Raw genomic sequence first — 18,928 nt, 5'->3', positions numbered from 1 at the left:
TTTGTTGCGGCTGTGAAGTCAACTCACACTTAGCGAGCTCTCTATGGGCCTATATGCTACCCGATAAGGGATCATTTCAATATGGGGGGCCGCCGTCAGAATGCGAGTGATAGACTATGATTGTTATGTTTGCTGCTTAACAATCTTGTCTCGTGACGTAACCCTCTTTAAGACTTTGACCAACATTTTGCGATAAGATAACACGTAGTTGCTAAGCTTAATATTACCTCCATGCGTGACTTCAACCCCCCACTGTTATCCATCACCTCAGAGTCAGTTTATGAAAGAGTTTCCGACTGTCAAACCGGCGGATTTATCAACTATCACCGTTTACTTACAAGTTAATCTACCGCTTAACCTATCAAAGATCGACACTTGCAATTACATATCTCACGGGTCTCGACACAATCATAAATTGAGGATGTCACAACTGCCACACCCATAGCCAGCTTATCAACTGCTCCTTCTGCTGACGGTTTCCAATCCCTTATCTATAGCTACGGCTAGAACACGCCCGATTCACAAGAGGTAGATTGCACGACAGAGTTATTTATCGCCATGTAATTAATCATGCTTCGGTTATTCAGCGATATCGACTATCCGAAAAGAATAAGGTCCTACTTCGGTGGTAGCTACAAGCGGTGGTATTTCCATTGATAGTTACAGACAGCTATAGTCTAGATATCCTTGCTTTTTGTGGTCGTTCTCGAAACCTACATTGTTTTTTGCCTTTTTGAAATTACCAGCTTACACTTATCAATCCCGAAGGACCTGAAGGAACCTCCAAAGCGTACGACCAACACCTCGAAGTCGAGATATCTTGATTCTCTCCCACTTCAAACGGTCTTATCAGAATTAGGGACGCACTCCAAGGTTCAAAGTTATTTACCTTACTCACGGCGTCTCACTCGATCCCAAGCTTTTCTTTTATCGTATCCCTACACAGACCCCTGCATTCAACTTGACAGATTTCCGACCCCACCCTCTAATACTGATCCCCCGGTATAGTTATGTTTGTTCTAAAAATAGGTGTTTTTTTTACCGAAAAATCACCGGTAAGATAGGGTATGTCCCTTGTTGCATAGCAACATACTCTATTCTTTCTAGAATATCATTCAAGACAGACAAGCATATATTCAGCTAACTGATTTGCGATACTTGAATAGCGGTACTTTACGTCATATATACCAAGTCAAACAAAGCCGCCAAAACTCGGCCCAAGTCTCAAACTCGATCTTCACTATAAATTTCTGCCATAATAGAAAAATAAAAACAAGATAAAACATAAATTATACAAGTGATTGTGGGGCATTAACCACGTATTCGCCGGCTCGACGTGCCATAAATGCCGGTGGAATATTTACAAAATCAAGTTTCAGATGTATTTCTTTGGAAGCATGAGCATGCAGCAACCAAAGACTTTTTTAGCGTCATAATTTGAACTCCATATGCCTTTATCTCTCTAGAACCATGGTTGATCTAGAAGCCTTGAAGCTTGTTTTCTCGGTTGGCACACCCCCCCCCCCCCCCCATCCTCCCCTTGAGACCTGCCCCTACACTCCCGGAAGTCCCCTCGGGCCTTTTGCGGTTGTCCCGTGGTTTTGGATATTATCTAATTGCCTATCAAAGTTAACTTCAGGGACCGATCTAATTGAGGGGTGAGATACCAACCGATCGGGCAATGAATCCAATATGGTTTTGCTCGATTGCGTTACTCGTATAACTTCCCGCTCCTGCTGGGGATTGTCGGGTTGTATGCGTTGATAAGGGGCAGCTAGGGCCAATGAAATAAACATAAAGTTGAGGATAGTCAGGGCTCGTAAAAGCATAGTTGTTTTATCAATGCAGGTGTAAGGTTTTGGCAGATGGTCCTGAGTTGGAATTATCAAGATGAAAGGAAGGAGGCTAAGGACGTTAACGACTCCAAAAGAAGGCAAGCGATCATTTTTAAACACTGACTAAGTGAACGATCCTAAGAAAAAGCTTCGCGCAGAGAAAAAACCACCAGTGGTCGGTGGAGCTGCAAACCTCCGGTGGCATGGGGGTAGCTGTGTGGGGAAGGTGAGATATGTTTAAGGGCGCTGGTTGCGGTAGGCCCATGAAACCGGTGATAAGATTCTATGTTGTTTGCTGATACTGGGACGCCATAATCGTAGGCTACTTCGACTGTTATGGGATTTCATTCATGACATGGTAATCTGCACACCATTAACTTTCCGGTTGACAGTTTTCCGCGTGTAGTGCCAAGTTGCGCAGCAGGTGGTACATACATAGTCTGGAAGTCGGTGGATGTGGCGTTTCCAGCCACATCTATTTATAGTAACCACAACGTTCCACCAACTAACCTCACCCCAACATCAATAACAGTTCTCTGCTTTATTAGGGGAATCAATTTCCTGCACAGAAAGAGCTTCTAATTATTAATCATCTGCTGTTTACATATTCGTAGGCGGAGTACATGGACGTTTCGCTAAACAAAGTACTATTCGTGGAATTGGTGTGGGGCTTATTGGACAACTTCACCGGGGCAGGACAGGGCAGGGCTACATGTACTTTATTACTACTTCCTAGTGCATCCGACCAAACACCCCCGAATATCGTTGTGCCATCAAGCGGCATGCTAATTTCTTCTGTCGGAATTATCTTCAGAAGATCCCACCATCGGTCGGTCACAATTGTGCTGTCTCTTCTCACTCATCGGCTTAGCGTTAGCAATCTGATACACATGCCATGAGTTGGGTAATTACCAAGCCACAGGCAAACTAGCTTCGATTGCACACCGTACGGTAGCTTAGGGCCTCGCACCAAGACAAGAATCAAAGTCATCATTCAAGTCCGGCATCGACCGGGTATTACTATATTGGGTGGGCTCACCGACTACTGGTCACAGAGGATAGATATAAGAGCTTGTGGATTCGTGCCCATCATGTTTCTTTCCTTCCTCATCACTCTCACAGATCAAGTCACTCATTCCGGCTTTTCTTCAAAGCCTTACCTTCCTTTTTATCTTTATACAAAGAACCTGGTGTTCTTCTTACCTTCTTACGCTCCTTTGATTATATCCTTTTTACCAATACTTTTTTACCAATCCGGTTACCACAGTCGTTTCATTTTTCATATTCCTTTTTTTTATATAACACATTCTTTTGAAAAGCATTCGCAATGCGTCAATATCTTGTTTCAGGTGTTTTCCTCTTGCTCGCTGCCTCTTCAACCAACGCGCTTCCTACAAGCCTAGAGGCCCGATCAAACAACCTAGCAGTTCGATCTTATACTACCTCAAGCGGATCAAGTGTTAACTATGCTGCGCCTGCCGACGAGTCTGTTCTAGACGCTCCCGCCGACGAATTTGTCGGTACATCTGATGCGCCTGCCGACGAGTCGGTCGAAGCACCCGCCGATGAGTATGCTGGCGAGGCGCCTGCCGACGAGTCCGTTGAAGCTCCTTCAGACGAGTCTGTAGACGCGCCTGCCGACGAGTATGCCGGCGAAGCACCCGCTGATGAGTTTGTTGGCGAGGCTCCCGCCGATGAGTCTGTTGAAGCACCCGCCGATGAGTCTGTAGAGGCTCCTGCCGACGAGTCCGTCGATGCTCCTGCCGACGAGTCTGTAGAGGCTCCTGCCGACGAATATGCTGGAGAGGCCCCTGCGGATGAGTTTGTTGGTGAGGCTCCCGCCGATGAGTCTGTCGAGGCTCCTGCCGACGAGTCCGTCGATGCTCCTGCCGACGAGTCTGTAGAGGCTCCTGCCGATGAGTCTGTCGATGCCCCTGCCGATGAGTCTGTCGAGGCTCCTGCCGATGAATCTGTTGATGCGCCTGCCGACGAGTCTGTCGAGGCCCCCGCTGATGAGTTTGTTGGTGAAGCACCTGCCGATGAGTTTGTTGGAGAGGCACCCGCCGATGAGTTCGTTGGAGAGGCCCCCGCCGACGAGTCAGTTGAAGCCCCTGCCGATGAGTCTGTCGATGCCCCCGCCGATGAGTCAATTGAAGCTCCCGCGGACGAGTCAGTCGAGGCTCCCGCTGATGAATTTGTTGGTGAGGCCCCTGCGGACGAGTCAGTTGGAGAAGCCCCTGCAGATGAATCCACCGGAGAAGCCCCCGCCGATGAATTTGTAGGAGAGGCCCCCGCCGACGAATCCGTTGAAGCTCCCGCCGATGAGTTCGTTGGAGAGGCACCCGCCGATGAGTTCGTTGGAGAGGCCCCCGCCGACGAGTCTGTCGAAGCCCCTGCCGATGAGGGAGTCACTCAGGCAATTGATGCTCCCGCCGATGGTGATGAAGTTATTCCAGATGACGAGTCTGCTCCCGATAGTGCTGACGAAGAGGCTGCTCCTACCGGCGGTGATGATGAGAGTGCTGGTGGCGATGACGAGAGCACCGGTGGCGATGACGAGAGCACCGGTGGCGATGACGAGAGCACCGGTGGTGATGATGAGAGCACTGGAGGTGATGATGAGAGCACTGGAGGTGATGATGAGAGCACTGGTGGTGACGACGAATTCTTCGAGGACAACGAGGAAGCTGAGAGCATCGCCGACGAGCAAGGTGAAATTGACGACAAGGAGGCAGCTGCACCCACCGCTCCTGCTGGTGGTGCAAGTGAAGCTCCTGCCGACGAGGGAGTCGCTGATAGCTCCGACAACGAATCTGCCGGCGGTGATGATGAGAGTGCCGGTGGTGAGGCCGATGACGAGGCAGCTGCTGAGGCCGACGATGAGGCAGCTGGTGATGGTGGTGATGATGAGGAAGTCATCTTGCACAGGTAAGCATCAGACTTATACAATTCTTAATAATTTCATAGACACTAACAGAGTTCGAATGATATAGCATCAAGAAGAGGGCTGTTCCCTTCATCGCTTAAGTGCGATCAATCTCTTGTATGTGTCTAGGATAGGCGATTTCTCTTTTTGTTTGTATCGAGATAGTAGGGCATGTTTAGGGGGTCTGGAAAAGCAGAGTAAAGAATGTGAGAGGGAGTTGAGGGGTTTTATTATATGACATTGTTTTTTTTCTTTCCGTTTATCATCTTTTGGGGGTTTTCATTGCATTTTTTGTTCCGCTTTTTCATCTGTTTTGTATTTTTTTGCGGGATAATCTAGCGATCTTCCATTTTATAGAAAAGAAAAGACAACTCTTTTCCGTTATAAATTGTGCAGCGAGTGATAGACTGTGATGCAGAGATAAAGTGGCAGTTCGATCATTGGCTCCCTCTTTAGTCTTTGGTACGCAACCTCGCCTACCGGATACCGTAAAATTATCTATAGGTAATAACATCGCCGGATTCTAGGCTCAACTGCGTCACGAGCACGTAGAGACGAAATGAACTCGCTAGCTATCATCTGCTGCCACTGATCTTCCATCTCTTTCCCACCGACGAAAGTGCAATACACAACTGTTCACACACGGCCGCTAAGCTTAAGCACGCTATATGAGTAAGTACTACGGCGCCAGGCGAGCAGCATCTTTACACCTACTGTGGGTGTTCTCCCGATAATTACATGGTTAGCTAGTTAGTGACCTTGACCTTTGATCGCTGTACTATAGGAAGAAAGGCTATCCCCCTTCTCTCTTTTTATGCTCATCTTTACCCTTGAGTCTTGTCAACTTCTGCGTATTCCCCAAACCGGGGCAGCAGTAGAATAAATTCTGGGCATCTTTTTGGGCTTGAGTTGACGATAGGAATCTATGGCAAAGACGTAGCCGGGAAGGCCCCTGCTCTCATACCCCCGGGTGGGGGATCGATCTGCGGGCACTCTGGATCTCTTAGCGGCGGCTCATGCCTGTGGAGGTGCTACGAACGGGGTTTGAAAAGGGAGGGCGGTGTGGTGGCTTATCAGCCAACGGTGTTTTTTTGAGGTGCGGTTAATTTAGCTTTTACGGGCGGGAGATCGAAGCACCTATCGGGTGATAGTAAAAAGTGAAATTTATCCAAAGCCATTGTCCCATCGACGCGCGCTTTTTTTTTTTTTTAATCCCGACCCCGCCCCCACTAACAGCTTGAACTACAGACATTTTAGAGTGGATAGCCGGCTAGTTCACCGTTCTTTTGGAGCCAAGACGAAAACGCTGAATACATATGTATGTATGTCCCTTTTGCTTCAAGATAGAGATTCACCTAGGCGTAAAGAAGATGGAGGGATCAGGACAGGACGAACGACCCTTTAAGCCCAATTATCGCAGCTCGGGGCATAAGCTAAAGCCTAGCTAGCCAACCTACCAACCTATCACGAGTAGAGTATAACTATGACTAACTATAGTCTCAACTATAGTTCTAGACCCACTATCCTGAGACGGCTTATACCATGGTGTTGACACCTCAGAGTACACGGGAAAAATTAATTAGTGAGAAATCCAAATCTTGATCAAGTCTGTTAGACAAAGCCTACTCTCAAAAAACAAAGTGGGAAAAGAAGCTTTACTCCACGTCCCCAAATTTCCTACGGTAGACCATTATTTATCCGAGCTGGGAGTGAGCTAGACAGGGGATATGATCGGCTTTGTCGATAATTATGGTAGAACTTACGATGCTGCCGGCCGCAGGATAATTTTTACATATCTACAGGGAAAGAGTATAAGTTGTGTCCAAAATAGATTTTGTTGGTTCACAGCCCATCACTCGACACACACCAACACCCGAGTTGGTATAAGCACGAACTATCACTCGCCCCTTTCGCCCACTTCGAACGGCGCATTTTCAGAGTCACAAAGGACACAACGGCCATAATAATCGGAACGTAGAAATTTCTATATTCTCTATCCCCCCCTCACTCCCGTCCCCATCACCACTAGTAATAATAGCAGCAACACATAAAAACCACACCCCTAAACATATTCCCAAGCAAGTTTCCCATCGCAACAAAACCAACAAATAAAGGAGCGCAAGAAAGTTCCATTCCAAAGCACAACCAACAAGCCAGACATTACCCACGCCGGTAAAAACAGAAACACACCATTGCCATATCAAAAAAATAAAAAAAAGCGAGAAAAAAATAAGCAGGTCCCAACGATCCGCCTCTGCTCGCCCATCACTACTAGGTATCGTAACAGTATCCGCCGCCCTATCTTACACTACATAAGTCTTGTATGAGAATAAGAGAGATCTAGTTTATGCTCTAGTTATGTTCAACCGGGTGCTCTGGGAGAAGCTCCTGGCGGCCCTCTTCGTCGATTGTGCCGTCGTGCTGGGTGAGGATGCGCTTCCCGAGGCAGGCGGCCATTGGGGGACGGACGAGCTCTGTTTTGTGTGTTAGCTATTTACCGAGATTGAGTGAGGTGGGATGGAGTCTATTTACCATTGAACAAGAAGGTTCCGTAGACCAACAAGGCGAATCCAAGAACTTGGAGGGGCTTGAAGGTCTCCCAATGGAGTGCCAAGCTGAAGATCCAGATGAACAAGGTCCTGCAAGTATCGATGATACTCCTGGCAGTGGCGCTGATGCTCCTTGTAACACTGATACCGAAGAAGTTGAAGCCACCAATCGAGACCATAATCGCGACGGAAGAAAACGCAACAGCGCGGTAGCTGGTGATCTGGCGGAGTCCCTCAACGGCGTCAAAGTATCCGTACTGGCCCTCGGGGTGGCTACCAATGGTAATATGGAGGACAACCATTCCAACGACGGTGACAATGAAGCCAAAAATACCCTCCCAGCCGACAACCTTCAATGGCTCAAGGGCATAGTTCTCGAGAATCCATTCCTCGGTTACGAACTGGGTTGCGGTGAAGATCTGAGCACCGGCGATGAGGAGGATACCGATGATGGTTCTGAGCGCAGCGCTGGAGGCGTCTTCTTCAACCAGGGCATCGTCGTGGAGTTTGGGGACTAGTTCCTTCTCCTTGAATAGGGCTCCAGCAAGACCGACGATTCCAACACCGAGAACGACGACAAACAACGCGAACCACTGGAAGGGACGGAGGTGGCGCTTCAAGAAGAGGACAGAGAAAAGACCGACAAAGAGAACAAGGGCTCCACGGGTCATTTGGTAGATTGACGCGGCAACAAAGAGGAAACCAACGTTCATGAGCGTCGTTCCGGCAATATCACAGCACGCCGGGATGGCGAGGAGGAAGACCTTCAATCCAGTGATGGGGGTACGGCCATCGGCATTCTTCACGAGCGGCTTAACAGCGGGCGAGACATGGTGGGTGGGTTCGTCGCCTCCAGCGACAGGCTCATACCCGGCGCGCTGACGGCGGTGCTCGACAAACATCTTTGAGAGCGAGAAACAACCAACGATCAACCAGCAGCCCATCTCACCGATAAACATCTGGAGACTGTTTATGAAACGTCTGTTAGCTCCTGTAGCCCTCTGTTTCCGCGGCTACCCGAGTTTCAGGGGACCGGGGGGTAGGGCAACTTACGTCTGCATAACTGGCTGCTCGAATACATGGCGTTTCGCAGGGTTTGGATCGTCGCAGTTGCGGACGCACTGCATGTCCTGGTATTTCGTCAAGAGGGTATTCGCGACACCTGTCGCGAGCATCTGTGGAGCTGTCAGTACTGAGGCATTCCCTTATCAGTGCCGAGACCGGGGAGAGGTGGCTTACACCAGTGACTAGCAACGCGATGACTGCTTTGCTTGCCATGATTGCGAGCTGCTATTGGTGAGAGTATGGCGGAGACTCGTCGAGAGTCAAGTGGGTGTTTTGGAGTTGTTATGGGGGGAGGACCAGCTGTGGGTGCTGATGATGGGGAGAGGAAGAAGAGAAGGAAGGTGGCTTTGTCCGGAGAGTTGAGAGGTTGTTGCTATCGCATCTGAGACATCACGAGGGTCAACACCGGACTCTTGCCGATGCGATCATGCAGGGGTGAGAGCCTCCCGAAATACACACGAGATAATCAAAATATACCTCTTATATTTACAGTATGACACGGAAGTAATTATTAACTATATTATAATTATTCAGAGCCTTTTGGAGTAATTTACTTCATTATTGCATCATATCACGTGAGCAGCGTCAATGATAGCTGTAGCCGAACAAAGCGACCCCCGGCTGTTTATCTTGTTCTGTCAAGCCTGGTGGGACTTCGGGCGTTCAGTGGCCGACCGGATGCGAGATAAGTGCCTACAGATTGTTTTTGTTTACTTATCACCCCCCTGATATCATAAAAGCGATGACTAAACAAAGAAGAGAGGTCAATGATCGGCCGTAGTTATGCACAATGTCCCGAAGTCCCCCTTATATGTACAGAGATATCAATGGGTAAATACGCAAAGTATAACAACTTTAAAACGAGGGATGCGGGTGTTCCTAAAGGCTATTCTGAAGGGCTGTTGTTGGTGTTTTTGACTACATATAGTCAATCAAAGTAATGAAGCGGCTGTAGCTTTCTTGGCCTTACGCGCATAACCGTTCAGATAGTCTGTTTACCACTGGGATAGAGGGCTGGAGATCCTTGGGGCTTTAATGACAACCAAAAGCACAATATATTATAGTTAGGGTTCTTTTGATGGGGAGAGCAGGATATTTCTTGCCCGATAAAGTATAAGCACTATTTTGTTTTTGTTTTTGTTTAATTCATAGTATATGCACTACGTCTGCTTAGGCCGTTTCAAGCCTTTAATACTATAAAAAGTACTGTGGTTTTTATATTAGTCACCATGCAAGGTAACTTATCCTTAACGTTGGGACAAGATTAAGCTATTTAGTGAATGTAACGCATGGCAGTGATCAATGACCAAGGCTAGAACTTACAAGTGTAGTCGGGGGCTCTCCTTTTTCACAGCAAATGTGTTACCGCCCCGCCCAAAACATCAAGTATTAGTGTTAGCCCCCAAATTTACCTTGCAAGCTTGTTCCATACATGTAGTATTCAGTTCAGGTGTGAGAATGTAGCCGGTTCTATCATTACCAACGACTAACTAGTAGAAGACGTAATTCTGCATGTAGCAATTCAATTATTGACTCCAAGCTGCTAAGGTGCCGGTGGTAATTAGGAGGTGATCGCAATGTATTTGAGTGTATTCTTACCGCTTATTACTAGATCTATACTGAATATTAGATCTATACTAAACACTAACAGATCTTAGTATATATCTACAAACTATCTAATATAAAACCTCACACTTCGTCCATTATAAATATACCGTCACAATTATCAAAGTAGTTAATTGAATACTGTTTACTAAAGAGTAAATTAATAGGAAATATACTGTCCATTGATGTTAGAAGGCCTAGGCTAGGCGTTCTTAGAAGAGATAAACCGCGTCAAAAAGAACGGTCTCCACGTGGCGAGTTTTTCTTTTTAGAATTCTATACTACCAAAACGCAAAGCATCGGCATCTGTACTTTGTCATTTCATGCAGTCAAAAATCTCTAGATTAGGTTTTATGCATTACAAGGATGCCGTCGATCCACTCATGTCACATTTTTATATGTACTCTTATTACGTGATTCCACAGTAGCGATTGACAGTCTATAGATCTGGTTTGGGTCGTCTGGGCCGGCGTAAACTATGGTGTAACGACTGCTAAGCTCTCCAATAGTTAGTCGACTTGGATATGCCTAATTTTTATCTCCCATTCTTCCCATGTAGCCTTTCCCCACATTTTATTCATCCACCGAGCCACAGTAAGGAACACCATGCTCTGACCAAAAATAAGTCTTCCATATCTTCCCATCTCTCTAACTTTCCCGGCCTGGAACTGACATCCTTGTCTGCCGAAGAGCAGAACAAACGAGATAGTTACGTGCCTCGACCAACGGAAAAAGACAAAGAGTCCGGTTAAGTACATGGTGCTTAGTATATAGCCATAGATCAAACAGAACATTCAAGCGCCGACATGAAAAGTCCCCCAAAATCAAACCGCCCAAAAACCCCAAAAACCTCCATCCAAACCAAAACCGAGTGACAGCCCATGACTCACTTAATCTTACACAACCCCATGGCCGCCGGCCGCCGGCCGCCCCCGGCACTAGCCGCACCGGCGAAACATACACAAATTAGGCGAGGCTTGCCATGGCATGTTATCGATATCGGGTATCCAGCGATCCTGCAAGCAAAACCCCACCCCCACCCACACACATGCACCACCGGAGATTTGACAGACTTATCGATATCGGCAACGCAACGCAATAGGATTGGAAAAAGTTATCGATAAAACAAACTACGTAACTACCTAGCTGTCAATCAATCGATACCCTTTTTTAAAAGAGGGGTATAAACAATACACGATCGACGCTAAAAACTAAAAAATCAATCGCAAGCCGCCCGTTTTGTGTTTGTTTTCCCCCTCATGAGATAAACTACAAATGCTCGAATTCGCAAATTTATTTTTATTGTACATTCATTTGTATGTAAACTGCCAGGCTGTGGGGGAGGGTTCACGGGATCAACTATGTAACCTTTTTTCGCGGAAGAAAGGGGGGAAAAAAAAAGACCAAAAAAAAAGGGACAATCATCTCATAAAGAACAATCCGGAAATCAAAAAACCGCAATGACCGAGTAGTCGAGTTTCTTTTATAAAAAAAAAAAAAACTTTCGAATTTCAGTTTATAACGCCCCCAGACCACACCCCAGGTAGTAAGACACGATGCAAAAAAGGAGAGAGAGAGAGGGAAATATAAAAAGGTAGGAAACAAAGACAAAGAGATAGAAGAGAGGTAGAGAGAGAGAGGGAGGGAGGTTGATTGTAAGGAAATAAAGAGAGAAAAAGAAAGTAAAGAAAAAGTAATAAGAATCTCATGATGGAAAAGAAGAAAAGAGAAGAAACGAAAGACAAGGAGATAAAAAAGGGAAAATATGCCGCTCATGGCCAGATAGCTAGCAATCTGCTTAGCCTCTGTAATGTGATGTAAGTACCTAATGATCAACGACCTCTGCTCTGCTCTTATACAAGTTGCTCTTCGAATCATCTCACATGCCACTGATGCATCATAACACCCCTCAACCTCCTCATCAAAACAACAACAGTCAACAAACCACCATCAAAACAATCAACAAAAAATAAAATAAAACTATACTAAAAATAAAGATGAAGAAATTTATAAATTACCCTCTGCCCCCCAGGCCTCGCCTCCCTAATCTATCTCCATCACCCGCAATTCTCTTCCTGGGGGTCGCCAGGAAGTCCAACCTTTTCTTTCTTTCTTCCTCCTCGCCGCCCCTTGGCCTCTTTTTTTGTACAGTTTGACCAAGCATCTCTTCGTCCGAGCTCTGGTCGCTCTCCATCTTCCGCTTGTTATTGACGGGAGTTGTCGCATCCCACTGCATTGGGCTCGTGGCAAACGGATCCTCAACGCCCACAGGATCGTTTTCGGTGACCTTCGGAGTTCCCATCCTGCTCCCAAACATCAACATCCCCGCGGCCGCAGCGGCCTTCCTGTCATGCATCTCAGTGAGAGTGTTAAAACCGAGACCCGACGGCCCACGGCCGGCGCGGAATGTGAAACCGGAGGCACCACTGGGTGTCTTCATTGGTGTTGCGGCAGAAGCCTCGGCAAAGTTGATCATCGTGTTGAGTCTGCTAGTTGTTCCGGGGGGCTTGCGGGTGCTAGTGCTTCGGAGTCGGCCGGGTGTCGCAAACGTGGTTGAGGGTGTGAGATTGAGCGATGGGACTGGCCTAGGGAGAGTGTATTTCTGAGGGTTAAGCGCACTTGATTGGCCGCCTGGTGTAAACATGGCACGCTTCATCGGAGTGCTGGAGGCGCCGCTTATGCCGGCGAAGCGGGCGATCTTGGTTGGCTTGGACGAGAGTGTCGGGGCGGCAGCATTGAGACGCTGTCGCTTTACCGGGCTGCGATCCTCCGCGCGACCGGATGGGTTGACTTCGTCAGGCCTGCGCTTCTGAGGCGACGGGGAAGAGGGGGGTTCCCGCTCGCCGAGCACCGATTGGCACTTAGCGCGCTTAAGGTTCTTGAGCCCCATATCGGGGGTTTGGATCAATGCGTTCTTGGGGGTGACTTCTGGGGCGATAATTTTCGGAGCATTGGGGGTTGTGGTGGGGGTACGTTTAGCGGCGTAGTGTGACGCAATGCTGTCCATCTTTGCAAACTGCTCACGGTGGATTTCGCTGAATCGCTTCTTGCGCTTCGGCCTCCCCGCCTCCACCGAGGATCCCCTGCCCTGTTCATCCGCCTCGCTGCTCTCTGCTATCGGCGGGGTCTCAAGAATCATTGGCGTGGGGGGAGCAGGAGCATCCGGAGTGCTGGGGTTCATTCCCGAAAATCCATCCATTATCTTCTTTCCAGTCATTGTGAGCCCACTTGTGAACCCAAAGCCGCCTTTCCCCTCCGGAACATCGAACCCTCCCTTCATGGGTGTAATGGGGCCCGTCTTGCTGCGGGTGGAGAAGCGACCAGTTGTAGAAGTGGCACTAGGCATTTTGGACTTTGACATTGGCGGTGTCTTTGGAGATGGGTTAATTTTGAGAACCTGCTCAAGCGACAGATATGAGGGAGTCGCTGGAGTGTCGGAAGGAGGAGGAGGTTGTAGTAGTGGTAAAGGAGTGGTGGCAGGTGGCCGTGGAGACAGGAAAAGTGAGGTTTCACCACTGATGCGGTGGTGACGGTGGTTGCTGTTGTGATTATCGGACTGTGAGGCTGCAACTTCTAATTCTTCCTCTTCAGGGGTGGAGATAGTGGTTGTGGCTGTTGACTGCTCGATGATAGCGTTGAGTCTTGAGGATTGTTCGGTGATGCGGGAAAGCGTCGGTTGCTGTGGGAAGATATGAGGGATAGGGGATTAGCAACGGGACGGGGGGGGGGGGGGTGTGGTTGATGAAGAAGTTGAGGTGAAGTGAAGTGAGGCGGAGTGAAGGGGTTATGGGTTGTTGTTGGGTTTGGGGTGTGGGTGATGGATGTGAAGGAAAGTAGGGGAGCAACCGTGGTTGCCACAAGAACACAAACTGGGCAACGGGCAGGGCAAGTCAAAACACTGCAGGGATGTGAGGGCAGGCTGCAGCAGAAGCAGCAGCAGAACAAAAAATAGGTAGACAGCGGGGTGTAAACAAATGAGGGTGTGAGGGAAACAGTCAGGTTCCTGTGATGATGAAGGGGAAAAAAAAGAAGCGGAAAACAAAACGGAAGAAAGGCAGAGCCCGGGGAAGGTGGAAAGAGAAAGAAAAAAAAGAGGAAAAAAAAACAACTCTCACAGAAATCATAACGCCAAAACCCGTGCTAGTCCCCACCATGACGGGTGAAAGCCCCGTTCGAGCACTTCTTCTCATCCCAACCGTAGTAGACCTCAGACGAGTCATCTCTCACAATTGACCCCCAAAAAAACAATTCGTAAAAGTATCGTCGGTGCAGCGGATATATCTCGTCAAACAAAAAATAAATCTTTCTTTAGATGGTAGATCTACAAACACAAAAAAAAACCGGGGTCTGGCTCCTACTTTATCCACCCTTTATCCACTCTCCCTCCCATCTTGCACTTCCACTCCCTCCCAAGAACAGCGCAACACATATCGATGCGTTTTTTCCTGATGAGCTGGACACTTCCAGTGATGTGGATTTCAACCAGTGGACTGAAGTGGAGCGCCTCCGGAACCTGAGCCCCTTGCTAGCGCCGTGGGATGTTTGTTTACACACCCCAGACCAGGCACATCTCTTGGCGGCAACGGAGGTGGTTCCATAGCAACCACCAAGAATAGTACGAATGTGCCTGCGGCGGAGGTGGACGAGGCGGGGGGCGAGGTGGTCGTGCCCGCTGCCGGTGCCTGCGCGGCGTCCCCCTTCTCCTGAACCTCATTGCTCAATGACCTCATATCACGTGAAAGGGGTCCAGGGCGTCTATGAGTCCGAGTTGAAAAAGAGTCATGGTGGCCTTGTCCGCCTCGGATTAGATGTGGGATCCGAGTGTTTGAATTTAAATGAGGGTTCTCATTACAGGTTGTGTACGTCTGCGTTCGCATCCCCCAATTCTCCCGTGTTCTATAAGAGACCAATTGAGGAACTAAATTGTCAGCGAGACCATCTCCATGGATCCATCGTTATTGTAAATACCTACATTACTGTAGTCATGGACAGTCACCGGGATTGCTTGGACAGTACTTAACCTAGATGAGGACACTACATGTAGTTAAAGAGCCCTAAAGCCCGAGCAAATGAGGAGGTTTTATCGCTGTGGACGAGTCCAAGCAAACCGCTTGCGGTGACTATTATTCACGGTTGCGGGGTTGCACCTTCCGTCTTTAAGGGCATCAAGCTACGATTTTCTTATAATTTCAAAGATGGATGCTTGGCAAGAAGAACATTGGTTTCAAATTTGGAGTTCCGAAAATACTCATGTAGAAGGTAGCCATCAAGCTTCCTTATATGCACATAGATGCTTGCCACGGTTTGATGGAAGAGCAAAGAAGAAACAATATTACAGCGGAAAATAAGGGTAGTTGCTCAGCTAGAGGCGTTGGTTGACACATACATCGCCACAAACGACAATGAACTTAAATTCTTGAACTCCCGACTAGATAACTCCATGGCTAGCTGCTTAGGACTCATGTCCATAAGAACGCCTTTGCTTCATCGTCTTCGACACCTCTTCCATTACCTTCTTTAGCCGTTACGAGCCCCAACTTATTAACCCTCACCTCTCTCCACATATCGACCCTATCACCATCCAGCTCCTCCGCATAGATGGCCCTCTTCAACTCTTTTATAATATCATTATACACCTCCGGCTCATCGAATTCTGTAAATGCATCTCTTATAACCTTCAGCATCTCACATGCACGTGCGTAATTTGTGTCTGCCAAACTGTGGGTGATGAGTCCCTTGATGATTTCCAGCATTTCCTGCCCTGCGGATATAAGTTCATCCAGATCGTCAGTCTGCGTAAACCGCTGCTTGAACTCTGGAATCGCATTGGTGGCGGAAATCTTTTTAGGCTTTTTAGGGGCGTCGGAGGTTGAGCTGGGTTCGTCTTCGTTGAGGAGTGCTTCAATGTCGAGACCAGATTTAGGTGCTGGCTGTTCACGACGGCCTCGTTTACCAGTAACCTTAGGATCAACTACCTTGATATCACAAGCTGCAATGAGCTTGCCAAGGGGATCTTCTATCTTTTCCAACAGGCCTTCGGGAACCTTGGAATACTTGAGCAAAACTTCGTAAGGAGGTGGGATTGGTTCGTTGGGGTGTATTGCGCGCCAGCGAACGACTTGGTTGATACGGTGGACGATAGGGGAATATGTGTCTTCCACAGTGATATACTCTGATGGATTCCCTTCCTCGTCTTCACCAAAGTTGGATAAATCCATGCTATCCACATAATCACTCATATATTTATCCATATCCGGTGTGGGGATATATCGATGCTTATCAAGTACCTTTCCTGAAACAGTCTTAACTCTATCCAGAGGCGGGAACTTGTATGCTCTGACATCTTCGGCAAAGGGTACCTATTCTAGAATAAGCCTTTGAAATCTTGTAAATAAAAGCCATTTAGACCTACCTCGACATCGATCAGGCATTCAAACTCAGCATCAATAAAAGGTGCCAAGACAACCATCAATGGCTGTGTATCTTTCTTCTTGACAAGCCTCGCCAGTGCATAAGAATCAAGCTCAAAAAGAGCATGAATCAAAGATGACAATGCCATTGCAGCTTTCGGGTTTCCCTTTGCTCCAACGATAGCATTGGTACTTGACATGCTGAAGTACCGTTTATACTGAGTAACGGTGGTTAGTCGAGATTCTACCAAATCGAGTCAGGCGCCTTACATTTTCTACTGGAATAAAGCCAACAATCTGCAGCCCTGGCTCTGTTTCAAAAAGCGTTACTGTCTCATCTGTACTACTAATTGGCACAACCTCTTTGCCATAAGTGTATCCCTTTTCCATTTGATCTCTATCAACATCCATCTTCCCGCCAGCTGCATCGTGATCGTCAACCTGGTATGCCCTGGCTTGTCTGACTGCTTCCAGGCTGACGTCTGCTTCTTCGCCTTCCCTAGCCTCCGCTTTCATGATGTAAGAGCTAGCGCTGATGGGCTTGGCGACCATTGTGCGGGGATAACGCTCAACATTGATGGTGACAGCGTTTGGGTATTGAGCAGGATCTCCAAGAGTGAGGTCACCTTTGAATGAGGCTACTGGTCGAGTCTTCTTGAGACGAGGGTTACCAAGCTCCTCAATTGCTTCTTGTATGGTTCCGAATACGCCACCAACATCCTCGCATAGCTTTTTCAGAGACTCTTCGACTTTGGCCTGTTGATGTTAGACTTAGTACAACTTCAAACAGCCTAGCCCAACCAACAAGAACACTACCTTCTTTGGGGGTTTATCCTCCTCCTTGAATCCAAAATCCTCGTCATCAAAGTCCACACCTCTAGTCACTATCAGCAGCCAATTCCCCAATCCTACTCAACCAAAAACCTACAGAATAGTAAGATTGATACCCTCGGCTTTTATCTGTTCCTTGATCTGTTCAACCTCATCCATATCGAAAGATCCTCTACCATTCGTGACCAAGCAGATATTCCGGATGAATTTAAGTCGTTTACAGTGAAGCATGATCAGCTGTATCCCGATACAGAGCGCCGAGATGCCATCTCCCACATCCACCCTACTAGGAACAAGCTTCTCCTGCATCTCTCTCAGGTCCGGTAAAAGGAACCTGCCCGTTCATCAGCTCTATAACCGGGGGTAGAGAAGACCGCAGCCAAACATACTGTTTCACCGGGCTCATGACCGAGACATTTTCGTAACTATCATCCTCCTCGACCATCTCATTATTAGTTCCTAAAGCGCTCGCACCCCATTAGCTCGGCCTCCACCAAGGACGATAACCCAAAGACCCACCATCGGTGCGAAACCCCACAATCCCAATCGTATCCGTCTTCCTCCCATTCGCAATCTAGACCCCCACCCAAAAAATCAGCACCCAATCCCATCTCAAGAAAACGCCAGGAACAGGACAGTGCCATACCGTTGACGTGATCTTGTCCCACACGTATTTCAGCACATACTCTAGATCCGTCTCCGTCCTCCCGTTCTTGGGCCCCTCGCCCATGGACTTTCCGAGATCGATCACGTAGATGGTGGTTTGTTTGTCGGCCATTGCTTTTTTTGAGTCTTTTTTTTCTCTCTCTTCGGGCAGAGGAAAGAAAGGGGACCTTTAAAGGCTGCGACGGGTGGACGCGTCGTGGGAATTGCGAGGGAGACGTGTTGAGTGGCACACGTGAGGTGTCGCTTACATGCCTGCATGCGGGATGGCGTAGAGGCGTTGAGTCAGAGGCTGGGGTGGCACTAGCGGGGTGGGTTGATTGGTTGGTTGGTGGGCTTGCATTTGATCCTGGTGGTACGGAACAACGACGTGGGAGATGTTTGGTAGGTAGGGATGTTTGGTAGGGACACCTCCAAGCTGTACCGTGCCTGATCACCTACCTGTGCGTGGTGTTGGCGCAACAGGAAATTCTGACTCCCAAGTGTTAGAGTACATATTGGAGCGATCATCGTAAACCGGCCATCGATAAACTGCTGGACGGGTACGTGGTTGGAGATGCTGAATCCGGGAGATGTACTCTATTAATGCAGTGTTATAGGCAAACAGCGCATTTCTGTCACAAATACATAGTGCTTCAGAGGTGTACTACTGGAATTGCACCCACGCAGTAGCAATATATCACCATGCCGGCATCTTCCATCCTATTCCATTGCCGTGGTATTCTTGAAGCCACAGCAATGAGACATGACGGTTCATAGAATAGTGCAAATACATGTATTAACGAAAGGAATCACAGTAACACATGCACAGTAACCAATGCATTGCAGTACGGACTGCTTCGAATATCATATCCCGCTCAATACCGATTCAAACCTAGGACTGAGGCAACGCCATATTGGGAAAAGACGGTACAAGTATACTATGCGACGCCTATCATACCTCTTGCGGCACCTTATTCTCTAGGGCTACAGCATGGGGAGGTTTAGCAGACACATTTTTTGTCTGCGGGTATTACTTCTTGGGTCATGGGTCTATCGATAAAA

The 18,928-nt window shown here is 47.9% G+C and overlaps 6 protein-coding genes across 6 annotated transcripts; 1 reads left to right on the top strand and 5 right to left on the bottom strand.

Annotated features, from left to right (window-relative positions):
• Window positions 1–1,553: 1,553 nt before the first annotated feature.
• Window positions 1,554–2,310, bottom strand: LAJ45_02868 (uncharacterized protein; the record flags this gene model as incomplete). The annotated part of the gene is made up of 5 exons (XM_046112459.1): window positions 1,554–1,620; window positions 1,672–1,905; window positions 1,960–2,048; window positions 2,191–2,198; window positions 2,271–2,310. The coding sequence occupies 5 exons, from the start codon at window positions 2,308–2,310 to the stop codon at window positions 1,554–1,556; spliced, it is 438 nt and encodes a 145-aa protein (XP_045974585.1).
• An 852-nt stretch (window positions 2,311–3,162) lies between these two features.
• On the top strand, window positions 3,163–4,862 carry LAJ45_02867 (uncharacterized protein; the record flags this gene model as incomplete). The annotated part of the gene is made up of 2 exons (XM_046112458.1): window positions 3,163–4,763; window positions 4,829–4,862. The coding sequence occupies 2 exons, from the start codon at window positions 3,163–3,165 to the stop codon at window positions 4,860–4,862; spliced, it is 1,635 nt and encodes a 544-aa protein (XP_045974584.1).
• A 2,251-nt stretch (window positions 4,863–7,113) lies between these two features.
• Window positions 7,114–8,588, bottom strand: LAJ45_02866 (uncharacterized protein; the record flags this gene model as incomplete). Its single annotated transcript, XM_046112457.1, has 4 exons — window positions 7,114–7,235; window positions 7,294–8,276; window positions 8,364–8,485; window positions 8,550–8,588. 4 exons carry the CDS (start codon window positions 8,586–8,588, stop codon window positions 7,114–7,116), a joined length of 1,266 nt encoding a protein of 421 aa, XP_045974583.1.
• Window positions 8,589–11,994: 3,406 nt separating this feature from the next.
• Window positions 11,995–14,134, bottom strand: LAJ45_02865 (uncharacterized protein; the record flags this gene model as incomplete). The annotated part of the gene is made up of 2 exons (XM_046112456.1): window positions 11,995–13,659; window positions 14,096–14,134. The coding sequence occupies 2 exons, from the start codon at window positions 14,132–14,134 to the stop codon at window positions 11,995–11,997; spliced, it is 1,704 nt and encodes a 567-aa protein (XP_045974582.1).
• A 324-nt stretch (window positions 14,135–14,458) lies between these two features.
• LAJ45_02864 (uncharacterized protein) lies at window positions 14,459–14,710 on the bottom strand (the record flags this gene model as incomplete). The annotated part of the gene is made up of 1 exon (XM_046112455.1): window positions 14,459–14,710. The coding sequence occupies one exon, from the start codon at window positions 14,708–14,710 to the stop codon at window positions 14,459–14,461; it is 252 nt and encodes an 83-aa protein (XP_045974581.1).
• A 729-nt stretch (window positions 14,711–15,439) lies between these two features.
• Window positions 15,440–17,999, bottom strand: LAJ45_02863 (uncharacterized protein; the record flags this gene model as incomplete). The annotated part of the gene is made up of 8 exons (XM_046112454.1): window positions 15,440–16,339; window positions 16,393–16,608; window positions 16,661–17,146; window positions 17,207–17,267; window positions 17,319–17,555; window positions 17,611–17,680; window positions 17,741–17,795; window positions 17,868–17,999. 8 exons carry the CDS (start codon window positions 17,997–17,999, stop codon window positions 15,440–15,442), a joined length of 2,157 nt encoding a protein of 718 aa, XP_045974580.1.
• Between the last annotated feature and the right edge of the window lie 929 nt (window positions 18,000–18,928).

The sequence above is a fragment of the Morchella importuna genome (genome assembly GCF_003444635.1).
Source record: "Morchella importuna strain M04M26 chromosome Unknown Morimp01GS005, whole genome shotgun sequence".
Taxonomy (NCBI): Eukaryota; Fungi; Ascomycota; class Pezizomycetes; order Pezizales; family Morchellaceae; genus Morchella; species Morchella importuna.
This window is presented reverse-complemented; position numbering and strand designations above follow the sequence as displayed.